The following is an 18,355-nucleotide window of genomic DNA, read 5'->3' as shown; positions in this document are numbered from 1 at the left end:
ACACGTGATTACACGTGATGTCTGTACACTGTGAATTCATCAGCCTGCCACAGGTACAACCTGACTTGTCGAGCAAGTTTATTTATATATATATTATATTTACAACATCCAATGTGAAATCATCGAAAACTATCCAAATGATTTAACCATTTAAAGCACGAAATGGAGTATTTATTGAACCTTCCGCAAACCTTTTTGTAAATCAAATAAATATTAATTTGCATTTATGAGTTTTAATTTTTATCACATTTGCTATATCTGGCTTTTTTTTTTCTTTGCAATTTACTGCCTCAAAATCTATTCTACCATTTATTTTGGTTTTTCAGGAAGAAAAAAAATCACTTTAATGGTGTAGAAGTCTCAAAAGCTTATAAAAACATATTTGACATGTAAATCAAATAGCCTAAAATAGACTGGGCGTTGAAGAGTTCAAACAAAAAACTGATAGCAGTAAATAATAAGTGTAAAAGAGATGTAAATTGAACTTCCGGTCGAGTGTACGCTGGCGCGCTTGGCTGCCGCTGCTCACCGGTCATTATTATTATTATTATTACTATTATTACTATTTTTACATTCTCCTACCCTTCCCTCCCCTCAGGTTAAGTTTGGGTGTCATACTTAATAATTCATTCCAGTCTCACATTAATTACATAACCCGGTCTGCTTACTTCCACTTACGTAATATTAACCGACTCCGTCCCTTCCTTACTCCCCATGCTGCTGCCATCCTTGTCCATAGTCTTATTATGTCCCGTATTGATTACTGCAATTCCCTCCTATTTGGTCTACCTAAAAGGTCCCTTCATAAACTCCAACTTCTTCAAAATTCTGCAGCACGAGTCATAATTCGTACTCCGTTAAGAGCTCATATTACCCCAATTCTTCAGCAGCTTCACTGGTTGCCCATAAAAGCCAGGATAAATTTTAAAATCTTACTTCTTACATACAAGTGTATCCATAAATCTGCTCCTTCATATTTGTGTGACCTGCTCCATATCACCACTGTTTCCCGCCCTCTCAGATCATCATCTGCTATTCATCTTACTGCTCCGTCCTCACGCCTTATTACTATGGGAACAGAGCTTTCAGTCGCTCTGCTCCTCGGCTCTGGAACTCTCTTCCTCCTGCCACAGGAAATATTGACTCCCTTTCCGTATTTAAGTCACAGCTCAAAACACATCTGTTTAAACTGGTTTATTCGCTTTAGTGCTGATTTTATCTGTTGTCAAGCTCTGTTTTGCAATTTTAACTTATTTTATGACTATTGTTCCTTTTATTAATTTTGTTCTTTGTAAGGTGACCTTGGGTTTCTGAAATGCGCCCTCAAATAAAATGCATTATTATTATTATTTAAATGAATCCGTAACTTAAAGCTAGTCTGAATAAAAACAAGTATGTAGTCAGTGTTTTAGTGAGGTAAATGACCTAATCTGGCGAGGGAGATGATTCCAGAGTTTTGGGGTGTCACTGGAAGCCAATCGAAAACTCAGAATTTCTAGAAGGTGGTGATCAACAGATGTAAGTAAGCGTCATAGGACATAGGTTTGTAAAAGATTTGTTCAGTCATGTGGAGCGAGCCTAGGGAAGCGCTTATAAGTGATAATTTAGAATTGATCCTGTACTTCACAGGAAGGACAGTGCAACAATTCAGGAATTAGAAAGCTAAATATGATCAAGCCTTCATGCACCTGTCAGGTGTGTAGCAGCATTTTAAACCAACTGCAGTCGTGCTGTTAGTGTTTTGTTTAGTCCAACACATAACGAGTTAAAGTAATCCAATTTAATGTCCTATCTAAATGATTTAGACATCGGCGTTTTCACACAGGCCTTCATCAGGTAATGTCTAGAAAAGTTCAAGGCTGTGATACATGTATGGAAAACAGCGTGATTGCGCTGCACTATGGTTGAAGCTGTGCCGGGTTTAATAGTATATTTTTTACAAGGCTAAATCAGCTTCGATTGCAACAGTCCAACCTTATTTCTCTTTAAACTAGGATGTCTGCTGATGCCAAATACAGGTCCCTTATCACTGCTCTTTTCTCCAAACGTAAAATCGATGCACCTCATTGCATGAAACGGAAATTATTTTTTATCTTTAAACTAAAGCCACGTGTCGATGTAGAAATAAATTATACTTTCAGGCTTGAATAAATGTAACAGCTACTAGAAGGAGTGATGTTTTATAATGAAACTGGGAAGAAGTGTCATTTGTTGTGGATTGGTTTCATCCTGAGCTGCTTATTAAGCTTGGTGCTAATATCAATCCAAGGTACTTATTCTGTGCATTTAATTAGGCATTCTTCCCCCTAGCAGCTGCATTTAGGTTTATTGGCAATGTTCTGACCCTACAACAAACCTCGACATATCACTCCATTAGAGCTCAGCAAGAAAATTCTGTCCATACAGTAAGAGGAAATCCACAAAAAGGACCATCCATTTGAAGGATACCAGGATACCCATTTGATTTAGTAATCTCAGAATCCATTATCTAATCTCTTTGGCTGAGCTGCATCTATGATGGAAGCGAATTGCAGGGATGTAGCGATCAGAAACCATGTAAAGTGAATAACATTTGGTGACTTCAAGCTACTATCGGTGAAATAAAACTGAAGAAGCTACCATTCTGAGTACAGAATACCACTGACTGACATATGACCTGGTAGTAAATACACTATTTATAAAAGTTTTACTGACATTCAAACACACACACACACACTGGATGCATCTGGTCAGCTCATGGTTCAGGATCTTGCCCAAGAATATTTCAACATGTGGACTGGAGGAGTCCCGGATTGATCACTGACCATTTGATTAGTAGATGACCCCCTCTAACCTCACAGGAAGCATAATGCTTTCAGTGTGCACCTTGCTTTAGCCTTTCGGGACAAACTGGGAGTAACCTCCTGAGAGGAGTACTAGTGGCCACTTGATGGTGGCTCCAAAAGAGAGTCAATGCCCACAGACTCCCATGTGAAAATATTTAACAGCATTAAAAACTCTCCCATTCTAATTCATTTGCTGGGTAACTGAGCTTGGTAGGCAGCTATAGATGATAGTCATACAAGGCCTCATTGAGTCATTAAACTGGACAGAGCCTTTTGTATCATTTTAATGGTTAATCTGACTAATATTGTGGTTTGCTTTGTGTCCATCCACAAAGATATTGCATTAATTAATCAATATGTGTATCTCTGTGCATTGTAAAACTTGCTTCCAGGTCGGGAAAATGAAGAAAAATGAAACCAACAATGACGTGTCTTAAACCTGCATTCTGTCTAAGAACCAATAGCTGTGATGGCAATAGCTATGGTTTCAAAAAGACTTACAGTCCTTTGGACATTAGTTATGGTCCTAAATGTATGGAGCTACTAGCTTGGTATTAGCTGATAAATTTGTGCTCCACCTTTTCATCCAAATCAAAAAATAACACAGCGGTAGCCAAAATGCTAATGTTGAAGATTCAGAATGAAAAGTCCAAAACCAATAGGCAACGTACCTTTGTCCAGTTTTTTATACTGGCTAAAGTTATTAGCTTAGTATTATCTCACGAATTAACAAACCACTTTCTCATCCTTCAACAAAACCAAAACAGTGGTAGCCAAAATGCTAACACCGAAGCTTAAAAATAGAGTGTCCGAAACCAATCTGCAATGTCACAATAGCTTTATACTGTCTATGAAGTTGCTAGCTTAGTGTTAATGATAAATTGGTGCTACACTTTCTCTTCCACACAAAGTAACTTCTGGTTTAGATAAAAACAAACAAGCAAAAACAAAAACAAAGATATAGTGCTACCCAGAATGCTAACATCGATAGTTTAAAATTCAGAGTCCAAAACCAATGATCATGATAGTTACGTGTATATTTTATACTGTTAGTGAGAATTGCAGCCAGTAGTTCCCGTTAATTCTGGAACTACTGCAGTCTGGGCTTCCTGTTCCTGAAGCATGTCATGATTTTGATTTCTTTAAAGCTTATGTAAAACTAAACTGCATTCAGCGGATAGACAGTTGTTTTACGTGTGCATTAATTTGGTCTCCACATGGACCCTTCAACTGCATTCAAAGCCTGCATGATTGCGCATTATTAAGCAGGCTTCAAACAGAAAGGGATAATTAGAAGATACCTTCCCACCCTCCCACCACCCTCATTTAGATATGTGCTTAATTAAGAAGATGGATGGAAAGATGGATGGATAAATGAAACATATGAGCAAACATTCAGTCGGTGATAACTTTATGAATCTATTTACGGCCATGGGATTAGAAATGAAAACATGTAACCTTTAAGAATAAAAAAGCATCAACGATTAGATGGTCAGATGAAAGAGGCGGGGGGAGGAGAGAGAATGAAAAAAATCCTTGCATGGGGGGAAAAGGTGGGGGCGGCTGACACTTTGACGGATCGATTGAGATTGCCCAATACACGGTGTTGCCTACAGCCTAGATTAGCGAGAGGTCCGGGTCAGCACAATCTCTCCGTGTTAGATAACTTTCCTGCCTGGCAGCTGCAGCTTGATACCGCACCTCAACACCACAATATTTTACTTGATATCTCTGAAAGTCACATCTTCAGATTTGCAACCCGCCGCCTATGTGTGCACGATAGAGAGAGCAAGAAAGAGCGAGAGACAGACAGGCTGTGGGGGCCCAGTATCCATGGCAACCCCAGCCAGGTGCTCAGGTTCATATGCAATTCAGGTAATTCAACCTACAATGAAAAGCATGCATATAAGGTCACTGGTATTCAAATGCGCTGCATGTCTTCCTCCCCCCGTATTCATATTCAGCTTCTCCGTGGATGGCGGCCCTCTGCACGCCCCGTATGAGCTGACCTCTCCCACAATGCCCCGGTTGAGTGGCAGGTATGATATTTCCACACAGTTTGATTGAGTACTGCATTTAACAACAGTGTTGACAGACTGTATCAGGCACGGTATTAATTCAGTCAATATTATAGCACCACGCAGAGGAGACATGCCAGGGCTCAGAGGTGTGCTTGTTACACGCACCGCCTCAGGCCGTGGTTTGGTGGGAGTGAGGATGGGAGGGTCATGATTTTTCATACAACTGCATGATTTAAAAAAAATCACACGCAGGTATATATGCAGTGAAACAGAGAAAGAGGTGAAAACAGGCAGGAAAAAAACTGGGCAAAGAGGGAGCGACGTAAGGGCTCGCTGTCGATGGGGGTTTTGGAGACTTGTGTTAAGCCAGGGGCTTTGACAGCTCGGTTTAAGCAAGGAGAGGAAAGGGCTGCGGGTTGAAGTCAGATCTCTACTTCATATTCTGAAGATTGATCTCCCATCCTCCTCCTCCTACACCAGTTTGGACATCTGTGGCATCATTTTACTCTGTTGTTTGTGGGTGTTTCAGCAGTGATTTACAGTCAGGGTCATTGCTGCGGCGAAGCTCTACTTTCGCAACCAAATATTCTGCATTTGAAGCTCACCAGCGTTAACAGCCAGATTCAGATTTTGGTACAATCACCAGGCATGCCGCAGATGAGAAAATGTGATGGCTATGTGACAAAGAAGTGAGCTGTGCAGTGAATGATTGTGCTTGTGCCTGCTTTCAAATTTGATATGGAAAAATTAATGTTTATTCATACAGAGATGAAAGCAGCGAAGGTTAATTGAGTCACAGAAATGTAATCAGTGAGATTAATAAAGGATTGATTCAAATTGTGGATTTGTGGTATTTAAGGCAAAAATACCACACATTTTCTGGTTCTAGCTTCTCATATCTCATTATGTATCTTCTTTAGCTTCATCTTTCACAAAAAGAAAAATTGATCATCTTTCAGATTTGGATTTATGTGTCTTTAAAATGTAGTTTCATGTTCTGTCTGCATTTTTCAATAATAAATGGGACCTTTTATGTTAATTTCAAGTTTTGCATTTTTCTTGGATTCTTCTGCATCAATCATTCATTCATGGGTGGCTGTAGCTAAGGAGGTAGAGCAGGTAGTCTACCAATCAGAAGGTTGTTAGATGGCCCGTGACCTTATATTGCATTATTTTCATTGTAGGTTGAATTACCTGAATTGCATGTGAATCTGAGCACGTGGCTGGGGTTGCCATGGATACTGGGCCCCCCACAGTTAACTCATTGTCATGTTCAAGAAACCACTTTGAGATGATTTGAGCTTTGTGACATGGTGTGTTATCCTACTTGAAAGAGCCATCAGAACATGGGTACACTGTAGTCATAAAGGGATGGACATGGTCAGCAACAATACTCAGGTAGGTTGTGGAGTTTAAACAATGCTCAGTTGGTATTAAGGGGCCCAAAGTGTGCAAGAAACCCCTTTCACTGTCTTAACTCTTTTTGACATAAATGAAGCAAAATGCTTCAAAGATTCTTTAAGAGTTCAAGCTTAATGTAACTAGAGCCGGTGATCCAGAGCTTAGTTACTCTCTGGTCCTCGTGTGGTTTTATGAATCTCCATAGACAACAGAAACACCACCAAACAAATAGCAGCTCCATTGTGCTGCTATTCACAATGGATCAGCTGTACACTAAACAATATGCAGCATGTTTGGGTTCCCTGTGTGCAGCCCCAGTGGCCTAATGGATAAGGCACTGGCCTCCTAAGCCAGGGATTGTGGGTTCGAGTCCCATCTGGGGTGCCTTTCAGCAGAGTGGCGCAGCGGAAGCGTGCTGGGCCCATAACCCAGAGGTCGATGGATCGAAACCATCCTCTGCTAAGATTTTTGACAGCTAGAGTTCCTACATACACTCACATATCATATCTAGTACCTGGTTGGAGTCTCCCTTAACTCTTCTTGCCATAAATTGAACAAGATGCTGGAAAAATTCCTCAGAGATTTTTGTTCCACTACATCCCAAAGGTGCCCTATTGGATTGATATCCGGTGACTGTGGAGGCCATTTGAGTACAGAGAACTCATTAACATGTTCAAGAAACTAGCTTGAGATGATCAGACCTTGGTGACATGGTGTGTTATCCTGCTGGAAGCAGCCATCAGAAGATTATCACTGTGGTGATACACTGTGTGATGGACATGGTCAACAACAATACTCAGGTGATGATGCTCAGTTGATGCTAAGGAGCCCAAAGTGTGCCAAGAAAATATCCCCCACACTATTAAATCGCCACCCAGCAAGATGGATTTGTGCTTTCATGTTCTTTACACCAAATTCTGACCGTACCATCTGAATGTTGAGTCTCTTCAAAGCAGGGGGTGTTTTTCCTGTCCAGTCTGATTCTGGTGAACCCATGTAAATTTTAGCCTCGGTTTGTTGTTCTTAGTTTACAGGTGTGACACTCTAGTCTGTTTCTTTCAACATCTGACATGTTTTGTTGTGCTCTTCTGCATACCTTGGTTGTAACGAGTGGTCATTTGAGTCACTGTTGCCTTCCTATCAGCTCAAAGCACTCTGGTTATTCTCCTAGGACCACTGACATCAACAAGGCATTATCACCGAGAGAACTGCTGCTCACTGGATATTTTCTCCTATTTGATCCATTCTCTATAAATCCTAAAGATTGGTTGTGTGGAAAATTCCCAGTAAATCAGCAGTTTCTGAAATGCTCCAACAAAGTCCCTTAAATCTCCTTTCTTCTCTATGCTGATGCTCAGTATGAAACTTAGCAGGTTGAGTTGCTGATGAGCAATTGGCTGATTAAATATTTGCTGGACCAAGCAGTCCAATTTGTCCATGCCTAATAGACCTTTAATGGCATCCACCATTGTAACGACAAGGATACAGATATGAAGGGAAATAAAGTAAAGAGTAACAGATTCCCTGCTAAATAATTAGTCAAGCAACTAATCACCATCATTAAATAATTCAGTTTTTCTCCCTGTCTGTAGCAACATTCAGTAATGTGACTAATACATGTGTCAGAAAGAATGATGCAAACAAGCAAACTGTGATAAAAAAAAAATCTTGGAAATATTCAAACTGTCGTGCACATGCTTGATTTCATGTTCTCTCGGTGCGCTGTGTGTGTGCGTGTCATCTGTTTCTGCAAATGCAAAACAATCACAGGCATATAAAGAGACTCATTTTCTCAGAAACACTACACACAATCCTAAAGATGCACAGCTTGCAAAGCCCAGTGTACATTCATTGATAACTAATGAAGCCTACCTGCTGATGCAGGCTAATTACGGTTTGCTAAGGCTATCCTATGGTGGTGGTCATTATCAAGGGAAATCAATGTCCAATCAAGTCCTTAACGGGGACTCTGGATCAGATAAAAAAGGCCGCTTTGTGACAAATATTTATTACATTTGCTATGAGAGGTTTTAATAATGAATAGGTGACTGCTGGTTCATTACTGGTGCTTGGAAGGTTTTCGCTGGCAGCTTCTATTCGGGCTGATTTTATGGCAAAGGACAGGAGATTGGTTTGGTCAGCAGTGCATATGTTTACACCAGTGGCGTAGTCAATCACTCAATAGGTGAAGATGCGTATGTTTGACATCTGTGTGTGTGTGTGCTTGTGCGTATTAAAAGGCCTCCGAAATGACCTCGCACATAGAGATTATAGCCATAAATTGGTCTGAAGTCTCATTTCCCCCACAGGATTTTGACCACCTGCCACAGCTTTGAACCCGTTTCACAACAGCTCCCGTCCCTGCGCTCAAAGTGACAGAGTTAATGAGTACATTTTATGGCAGGAGTCAACGACCAAGGAGAAGCAAATGTGATGCGAATGAGGGCGGTTGTAAATAAGTATAATAAGTAAAGCGGGTACGACAAAGCAGAGTTTTCTCATTAAAATCAAACTGCTGTTTGGTGGTACGAAGCTGAAACCACTGTTAGCGCTAATCAAATTCACAGATAACTAATCATATTGAGCAACAATAAAAGGAAACGTGGCCAAACATAACATTATGGGAGCAGCGTTGATGCTGAAGGTGGAGCTGGAAAAGAAATTAAGAAGGATTTTGCTGCCACCGTGTGCACTGCAAGAGAAATGCAGTCAGTAAACTGTAAATGTATCCATGTTTTATAAATTAAAACGAACATTGAATTTTATAATCAAATGAATAGAAAATAAAACAAATTTAAAAGTAAAGAGACATTTAATTTAATAAAAAGAAGAACTAAAAATAAAAAGAAATTGATTGGTTTGGTCTATCACCTTTTCAAACTTCCACTGAACACATGCGTCATTGTGCTGCTCCCTTTAGGGTGCATTGTAAAGTCCCTTTTTCGCTCTAACTGAGCATGTCTCACTACCCATTCACATCCAAGTGCTTTCTATCTAACACACATACTCAGATGAATGCATCCGGAGCATTCAACAGCATTCATAGAGAGACAGAAGATTTGTCCAATATCAAGAAATCATACCAACGGGTGGACAAAGCTGGTTTGAAAGAGAGCAAAGAGGCACTGAACATGGCAGCACAGGAACAAGCTCTCAGCACAACATCCATAGAGGCTGCGGTCAACCACACCAGGCAAGACCCCAGGTTCATGCTGTGCAAAGATGCCCCTGAGACAATCCAGCACATAACAGCAGTGTTCAAGATGCTAGCAGGCAGCGCAAACCAAATGACTGCCCTTGTATACAAAATGGGATTAATAATATTCACATTGCTATATATGTTGTCCTACGTATTCCATTTTATGCATTTTAATCATCTCTCCAACCTTTTTCTATTAAGCCAGTCGCAAATTCATGAACGGAAAACACTGCGCATGCTCGGACAAGTTCAGGCAGCCGTTTTCCTCGTCAATCTCCGTGGCTTCCTACCCCCTCCCGTGTCCTTCGGTAGTTTCCGTAAACTTCCGCCCCTCGCCGTGTCCACTCGAGTCCTTCCGGAGAAGCTGATTTTTCGTTGTCGTCGTCTCCCTCGTCCTCCTCTCCGTGTTGTTGTTCTCGGTGACGCGACGGAGGTGTAGCCTGACGCGGTCTCTTACGTGTCGGTCTGAATAAAAGTGGAGCTCCGTAGACCCGGGAGTGACGAAGCGAGTCCGTGTTGGTAAGAGGATACGCATCCGATGTTTGCTAAACAGATAGATGGCTGCCCAGAGAGGTTATTTGCGCCAAAATATCCGCACAGAGCCAACAAAGAGATCATGGCGGCGGTGTTGCAGAGGCTCACAAAATGAGTCAGTCTCTGCAAGGCTCGCAACACAGCAGACATAGGTATTAATGTGGGAGTGGGCTTGGATCTTTTTTTTAATCAAACTTCTCTAGAAATAAGTCACAGAAGCAGCTAGCCACTTAAAGTTACAACCACGTCACCTGAAACCAGTGTTTAATATTAATTTAAAAAAAGCAACATCAGTGAATTAACTAGTTAGTGAAAGTGGTGTCTCCTAGTTGCAAAAAAAAGCATACAATGCAGACATTTCCCTCCATAAAAACCCACAGCTAGCAACCTAATGGAAATTGCTAGTGCAGACTTGTTTGGACTACAAGTTTCTCCTTTCAGCAAAGCCTTAAACAGCGACAGGATTTGAAATTAAAGAGCCGAAATTGAGACACGATAAATGTGAAGTTTGTGTTGCACTCCCGTTAGCATGTTAGCATGCTCATTGGAGCTCATTCTGCCTGAGAGCTAGCACGCTAACTCTTAACTTGGTAACACTAGCCTTAGCTTTAGCCTCCGGCGTTAACTGCAAGCGTGAGCCTGGATAAACAAGCGGCTCATTTCAGTTCGCGTTAATGTTGTTGAGCCATAAGTATAACGTTCCGTCTTGCGTCATTTTTAAAATAATTTCGGCTAACAAGGAAACAGTTGAAAATGAGCTATATGCTAGCATGTTAAGCTAAGCCACACCCTCCTTTAAGACCGAGCAAGTTTTTGAATGAGTCTGGTGTTCCCAGCATGCTGTTGCATTCACAAATAAGCCGTTTCTCACTTTTGTTTTCCCTCCATCAGCCAGATTTTAAATGACCATGGAAGCGGCTGCAGACACACAGCAAAGTGGTGAAACGGCTGTTTCGGAGTCTGAGGCCCAGCAGATCACCTTGGCACAGGTAGTACTTTTTATTCTCATGCAGAGAGTGCAGAACTAGTGCAAGGAGTATGAATTTAAGTTTTAATGCTCGACCATTTTCAGTTTGCGTGAAAATGCTACGTTTCAAAGTTTTGTGCTGTGAGATTTTGGCTTGTATATCAAATACTACAGGTGAGATTCAGCAAAGACCCCATGATATGATATTGTAGCAGTTTATGCAGTTATGCTGAGCATTGCAATAACAAATACTGTGATTGTGACTGGAAATTATGCCGTCAAAGTTGAAACTTTGTAAATATCTGTATTATCCAGTAAGATAAAATTATCAGTCTGTTATCTGTCTGTAAGTGAATGTGGTCAGTCTTTCTGATAATACAACAGTTAACTGAGATAAATGTGTGTTGCTGTCTACAAAGTCAGAAATTCTGAAATGCTGATTAAATGTAAGTTTGCTCGGCTAGCTTTATCTCAGGATCATGCATGAGATGAGCCTACGGTAGCTCGTAGTGTTCTCCGACTATTTTAATTAATTAAATAAAATATTGATATTTGGTGTCCCTGTATTGATGTTAGGGCTGCACGATTTTGCATAAAATGAGAATCAAAATTTTTTTGGCTTAGAATTGAGATCACGATTTTCTTTTCCAATATAAATATTTATTGCACTTATTAACTGCACATCAACTTCGCAACAGTTGAAACTGAACATAAAAACAATAAATAAACATAAAAACAACAAATGTCTCACGTTTTGTTGTTGCCGCAAAATGTTGTACTGCTTGAAATTCCATCTCAACCATTGCTCGACACTGCGTGTATAGAGCAGGTAGTGCAACAATAGAAAAAATAGTTGCGGGACGGCACAGTGTAGCGTTTGTCTAGGGCATGGCTATTCAACTACGAAGTTAGTTGGGCCAGATTTTCAAACCGAGGAATTTATCTGGGCCAGATATTTTTTTTTTTTTTTTTTGAAGCCAGTAAGCAGCAGATCATGATCAATTTCAAACCCACACAACTGTATTGAAAAACAAGTATTTTTTTATTTATTCCTTTTCTCCTGTAAATCTGGTGACCTCTCACAAATGCACACCAATAGGTCCATTTAAAAAAAGGGAGCTATAACTAAACTATTTTTTGCACATTTGAAATAATAATAACTAAAAACATTTTGATAATTCCTTTTCAAATTAAAATAAATATTTCGCTGACCACTCGCTTTTCCTGCCATGGATGGAGCCCCATCGGTCACAAGTATACAGACACGCTTCATATGCAGACCATTTTCCTCAAAAAGAGCTTAAATCTTCTCAAACATCATTTCGCCAGCTGTGTGTCCCTCTAACGGTAGCAAACCGAGCAATTTCCCATCCAAAAAACAGACATGTACGCACAACTGTGCATTATCAGTTCTGTCTGTGATCTCCTGCTATGGACATTACATCAGTTTTCTTCAGGTCATCTAACAGCATTTCAAACTCCTCTGACGCCAGAACTTCAACTCTACGAATATTTGAACTGTCCTACAGGGGTACGTTTTTAATAGCAGATGTCACACTTACTTTAATTTTTTCATCACTTTTCACTGCATCCACCACGGCCAGCATGCAGTATTTCACTGTTTCAGAATCTGTGAAAGGCCTTTTCTTCTTCGCCAAGAAGCAAACACGAAGGGAAGATGCTGCAGCTCTCTCTTGGGCTGTACAGGACCCTCACCATGGTAGTACAACTCCGGTTGTAAGATTATTAAACTCGGTAAAATGAATAAGTATTTGTCAGTCCAGGCAGGGTTAAACCGACAGTTTTCATTGTCAATTTTGCGCTTTTGGAGTGAGAAAGACATGCTGTTGTCGCATCATATATTACGATGATTGTTTAATATGTTTACATCACGGTGCATTGTGGGTTAAATATTGCTAGGCTACTAGGAGTGTTGCATTCACAGTCTACACTACACTGTAGGAATTTTTAATTTTTTTAAAATTGATTAATGAATTAATTTTTTGCGTTTTCTCTGTGTTTCTGCCAGGACCACAGGCAGGGCCACTCGCAGGTTGCTTCTGGGCCGCATTTGGCCCACGGGCCGCCATTTGAATAGGCTTGGTCTAGGGTGTTGATCATTTTCCTAAATCCCTGGTTTTGCACAGTGTTGATGGGAGCCATATCTTTGGTCAGGTGATAAGTGATAGCCTCCGTAATTTCTTTGTGCCTGCGGGAGTTCGACGTGTATAGGGAAGCGCTGTATAAGGTTCCCGTTATTGGTGTTTGGGTGGTGGACCGGGACGGATTTACTCCTGTCACTTTCTCGTCATCCCTGACGTGCTCTCCGTTGTTTTTTCCCTGCTAATTTTAGCATCACACGGCACAGCTTCTGTATCACGTGGTATAAGGCTCCGCCCTTGTCATTTGTTGAGCAGGAAGAGTGAGCGCTTGTTTTCATGCAGATTACGTCCCGGATCAAAATGCGGTACAATCGTCATCTTTTTTTTTTTTTTTTTTTTTTAAATCGTTGTCATTTGGAAATGAGATCGCACATAAGTATGAATTGAGATCGCGATTTTCTAATGATTAATCGTGCAGCCCTAATTGATGTATTATCACCATGCAAACCGTCACAATACTAGGCTGTATCTGCTGTACCAAATTACGTATCCTCATTCATGATTCAAGAAAGTGAAAATTTAAAGCTTTTCTCTTTAGTGGTCCTTGAGATATTCATGTTTAAACACGACCTCAGATTTCAGGGTGTGAAAAAACATACCTGAAGTGGGTCAACGGACCATTTTTAAAATATGTATATATCTTGGAAAGTATTTGGTATCTTACATATCCAAACTTAGCACCACGAATTGTTTATATAGATCTAAGAAGGTCGAGCAGAAGGCCCATGTGGATTTGAGATGGGATTGAGATTGAGGTTACCCAAGAGTAAAATAATACCAGTTGCTGTGGGCTGTTTGTAACTATGCACATGTGTGGTTATACAATGTGTTTTATATTTTCAGGCATCCATAGCAGCAGCCCAGGTGTCCTCCAGTAGTCCCACAGTCACTCTTGTCCAGTTACCCAATGGTCAAACAGTCCAAGTGCACGGTGTGATCCAAGCCGCTCAGCCTTCGGTCATTCAGTCCCCACAGGTGCAGACGGTACAGGTAAGAGGAGAGGGGAAACTTAATCTTGCAAGTAATGACTGCAGTAGGGGATATGAGCTGAACATGATGGCTTTGAAGTTTGTAAATGAATTCAAATTGAATTTGAGATGATTTCCTTACAGATTTCGACTGTCGCTGAGAGCGAGGACTCTCAGGAATCTGTCGACAGCGTGACAGATTCTCAGAAGAGGAGAGAGATTCTGTCCAGGCGGCCTTCCTACAGGTCTGTGTGACACGCTGAGAAACTGCAGATGCAAACAGCATCTCCTTAATCTGTACTGCTTCCATTTTGTGTCTGTATGACGTGTTCAAAGCTTAGAAGACAATGACTGACACTCTTTCATTTTTATCAGCTATAAATAGACTATTTGCAGATATGAAACGAGGAGAAAATAAAAGGTTGCTAAGATTTTTCTGCAAATGTTCCTCTTACAGAAAGATCTTGAATGACTTATCATCAGATGCTCCGGCAGTGCCTCGAATTGAGGAAGAGAAATCAGAAGATGACTCAGCCCCTGCTATCACCACGGTCACCATGCCCACTCCCATCTATCAGACCAGCAGTGGCCAGTACAGTAAGTACTTTGAGACACAGATAGCTGGTGGTTTTTGTTAAAAATAAGTAGGTGTTAACGTAATCGAGCATTCTACTTCTGCTGTCGTGCAATGAGACTATTTAAATTCACTAAATCAAATGACCAGATTAAGCAGACAGGGAACCTATTATGCTTTTTCTACATGCTGTTACAGTGGTGGATGATCATGTTAAACAAGTAATCCCAAACCTGTTTTTCAGGGATTGCCAATCAGAAAAAGGCCACATTTGATGCTTTGATTAAGACCCTGTTTATTTATTTATTTAATTTTCTTTTTTTGCCTGTCCCATTTGGCTCTTTTGCCATCAGAATTGTTGTCTAAAGGCGAAGAAAGATGCCCAACGGATTTACTTTACCAAATTGACCATCCCAGCCTTGCCGTAATGGTCCATTTGATTCACCTTTTGTTTAATTTATTTTCACTTGCTGAATACGGGACAGACTTGACTGGGGGAAAGAAAAACAGCTGAGAAGAGGGACGGGGGAGAAGGGCAAAAAACAAAAACCAACAGAACGGGCAGGGGAAAAAAAGAAAATGCATATATCGATCACCTGGATCACCTGTTGAGAAAGAAAAAAGAAAACAAGCAGAAGAGAACAAGAGTAATAGAATAAACAACATCACAATGATATATGGGAATATGACAGTAAATACCAAATATTAAACATTATTGTGCAGCACATAAGATCAACAGAACACAGTGTGCTTTGAGGTAGGAGCCAAAAAGGGTGTAGTTTGTGGGTGTGATCACCCGTGTGTACACCTGTGAGCATGGACGCGCTTGTTTTTTTAAAAGGTTCCTTCATGTAATGATCTGCTAGAGGGTGTGGGGGGGGGGGGGCCACAGCCCCGTCCTCCAGGGCATGAAGCAGGTATGGAGGAGATCAAAACTCCAGACATCCAGAGGCCTCCAGAACACAAGAGACCAAGGAAGACCAACAGAGGGGCAGCCGCGCCACTGTCCCAGAAAGAGCTGAGGAGAGTCCCAGATGAGGGCTCACTCAGCAGCCGCGGAGCAGAAGCCAGGGGGAGTTGCAGTGACGCGCCCGTGAGCTCCGCCGGCAGCCAGCTGTGCCTGAGTGACCGAGCCCCAGGCCGAGAGGCCGGGGGCACCCCACCTCCGAAGTGGCCCGAGTGAGCCCCAGGCTCCAGGCCCCGATTCAGACCCTGTCTAATGTTTCCAACATTAAAGACCAGTGTTAAGATTATCCTTGACCTGTACAGACTTAATGCAGTTTAGAAAACCTGTGGATATTGTGAATGAATGATGTTAAGTCCAGTATTTTCCTTCTTTTCCTCCTACAAAAACAGTATTTGTGATATGACAGTTTGTGTGGAGCCCCATATCCAGTAATGTTTACAGTATTGGATGGAGGAGAACAACACAGAAAGCAATTGGTTAAAAGTCCTAATGCACAATTTTATCCTTCTGCAGTTGCCATTACCCAGGGTGGAGCCATTCAGCTGGCCAATAATGGCACGGATGGCCTGCAGACGTTCACCATGGCCAACACTGCTGCAGCCCAGCCTGGTGCCACCATCCTGCAGTATGCTCAGACCAGTGACGGGCAGCAGATCCTCGTGCCCAGTAACCAGGTGGTCGTGCAAGGTGGGAAAATGGTTTCCACAGTGTTTAGAAGTGAAGTTCCACAAAACCTACACTATTTGTAAAGCTTTGCTGAATGAAGCACTGACTGTTTGTCTATCTTTGTTCACCAGCTGCTTCTGGTGATGTCCAGGCCTATCAAATCCGCACAGCCCCCACCAGCACCATCACTCCTGGGGTGGTCATGGCAACTCCACCCACAATCAGCGGATCAGGAGCCACTGAGGAAGTCACACGCAAACGGGAGGTCCGACTGATGAAAAACAGGTATGGCGAGGTTAATTAGTAACTCGTACTCAATTGCTTCTGTAGGTGTCAAGCTGATGTGAGCTTCATGTACCCGCATCCTCTTGTCTCACAGGGAGGCAGCCCGCGAGTGCCGTCGGAAGAAGAAAGAGTACGTGAAGTGTCTGGAGAACCGCGTGGCCGTGCTGGAAAACCAGAACAAAACCCTCATCGAGGAACTGAAAGCCCTCAAAGACTTGTACTGCCACAAATCAGAGTAGAATACACCTGCCGGTGGCTTGACAGGTGATCCCCAGCACTTGTGTACAGAGACTCAGCACAGAGCCGTGCATCTGGATGCGCCCTCCTCTTTTCTACTCTTCTGCTTTCTTTTTAAAAACTGCTGAAAAATGTGTGAACGTGACTCACCAGGTATAAAAAAAACAAAACAAAAGCCCCATCCCACTTTGGTAAATTGAAACCTTGTCCCATTTGGGCAATTTAAAACCCCCATCCCATTTGAGCAATTTGAAATCAACCATCAGTTTTCCCCCATTAAAAGGATCAGGCGGTGCTCACAGTGAACGTGGAGGAGACTGCAACTTAAACAGGGTCTGCGTGGCAAGGTGACAGAGCAGGGAAACTAGCTGTTATCGCCAAGGACACCACCGATGGGAAGCATTCCAGTCACTGGTGCCCGGACTACCCGGGCAACATCACCAGCAATGGGGGAACTGACCGCAAGCACCACCGATAATGATGATGATGATGGAACTTTTTTCTTTTCTTTTCCCTTTCGGAGAGTATAACTTCACGTGAAACATTTCTATCTGTAACTCTCGAATTAACATCTGTTACTTATTAATGCTTATACTTATAGGTGGCCTGTGTCTTGGACGTTTTTATCTTTTAAGATGTGTGTTTTGATTTGTTCTGAATTAGATTGTGCTTCTACAATGCCATGTTTCTTTTTTCTTTGTTTTACCCAAGTATATTTTTGCTTTTATACAACGTGAACAAAAAACTAACCATTTAGTTGTAAAATGTTTTTTTCATGTTAACTGCAGCACAGTGAGGAGATGGTAAAAGTTGGGCAGCAGTGAAGTTTTGGGGGGGGGGACTTTTTGTCTTCATTTTTTTTAAAACTTCAGAGACATTAAGTGGAAAATTGCGTAATGGTGTCCTGTTAATTACCAGATTTTGGTGGTAAAAACAAACAAAGGCAAAATAGGCCTTCGACAGTACAGGAAGTGGGAATAACGGATAAATAAGCTGCTGCACGTTTATCAGAGATTATATACTGTAAGCAAAACCTTTTTCTTTTTTCTCTCTCTCTCCATAGACTCATGGATTATTTTTGAACAATAACCAAAACCTTAATGAGCCTTACTTGTTATGCAATGAAAGAGTTTTTAAGCAGAATTCAGAGACAAGTGGATAAAGCACTGGAATCATGGAATTACATCAGAGGGGGGAAATTTGCCATACCGGGCCCCTCTGAGGCCTCGGTCACCGTCTCTTAATTCTGTTTATAGTAATATGAGCTAGCATGTGCACTTTCTTTGCATTTACAATCCTTCAGCATTTCACCGCTTTCTGGGTAAATCTACCACTCATCTGCAGTTAATCAAATGTTGTTGCATCAATGTGTTTGATCACTTCTTTTTTTTTGTAAATGGAGCATCAAAGCTCACCAGATACAACTCAACTGCACCCACTTTGTGAAATGACTGTAAGATCAGGTGGTGTTGGTGGTTCTAAAAGAAAATATTTTTGTGATAATGGGATGCCATATTGTATTCTTTAGGTATTATGTATAGTCATGATA

The 18,355-nt window shown here is 41.4% G+C and overlaps 1 protein-coding gene and 1 non-coding gene across 2 annotated transcripts; both read left to right on the top strand.

Annotated features, from left to right (window-relative positions):
• The first annotated feature begins 6,558 nt into the window (after positions 1-6,558).
• Positions 6,559-6,631, top strand: trnar-ccu (transfer RNA arginine (anticodon CCU)). The gene has a single exon. It is a non-coding gene; the product is annotated as a tRNA-Arg (tRNA).
• A 3,184-nt stretch (positions 6,632-9,815) lies between these two features.
• On the top strand, positions 9,816-18,307 carry LOC146608098 (cyclic AMP-responsive element-binding protein 1-like). The gene is made up of 8 exons (XM_085349031.1): positions 9,816-9,965; positions 10,872-10,969; positions 13,953-14,099; positions 14,222-14,322; positions 14,535-14,674; positions 16,132-16,305; positions 16,416-16,569; positions 16,664-18,307. Exons 2-8 carry the CDS (start codon positions 10,883-10,885, stop codon positions 16,806-16,808), a joined length of 948 nt encoding a protein of 315 aa, XP_085205157.1. The 5' UTR covers positions 9,816-9,965; positions 10,872-10,882; the 3' UTR covers positions 16,809-18,307.
• The last annotated feature ends 48 nt before the right edge of the window (positions 18,308-18,355 follow it).

Source organism: Diplotaxodon limnothrissa, linkage group LG23 (genome assembly GCF_057381915.1).
Source record: "Diplotaxodon limnothrissa isolate DT_005_m linkage group LG23, D_limnothrissa_male_GT1.1, whole genome shotgun sequence".
NCBI classification, from domain to species: domain Eukaryota; kingdom Metazoa; phylum Chordata; class Actinopteri; order Cichliformes; family Cichlidae; genus Diplotaxodon; species Diplotaxodon limnothrissa.
Note: the sequence above shows the minus strand (reverse complement) of the source record. Positions and strands in the feature narration are given on the sequence as shown.

Excerpts from the sequence above, each read along its gene's own strand:
- LOC146608098 (XM_085349031.1), top strand. The coding sequence starts at position 10,883 with ATGACCATGGAAGCGGCTGCAGACACACAGCAAAGTGGTGAAACGGCT. Across the intron at positions 10,970-13,952 it reads AGCAGATCACCTTGGCACAG|GCATCCATAGCAGCAGCCCA; the intron begins GTAGTACTTTTT and ends TTATATTTTCAG. Across the intron at positions 14,675-16,131 it reads GACCAGCAGTGGCCAGTACA|TTGCCATTACCCAGGGTGGA; the intron begins GTAAGTACTTTG and ends ATCCTTCTGCAG.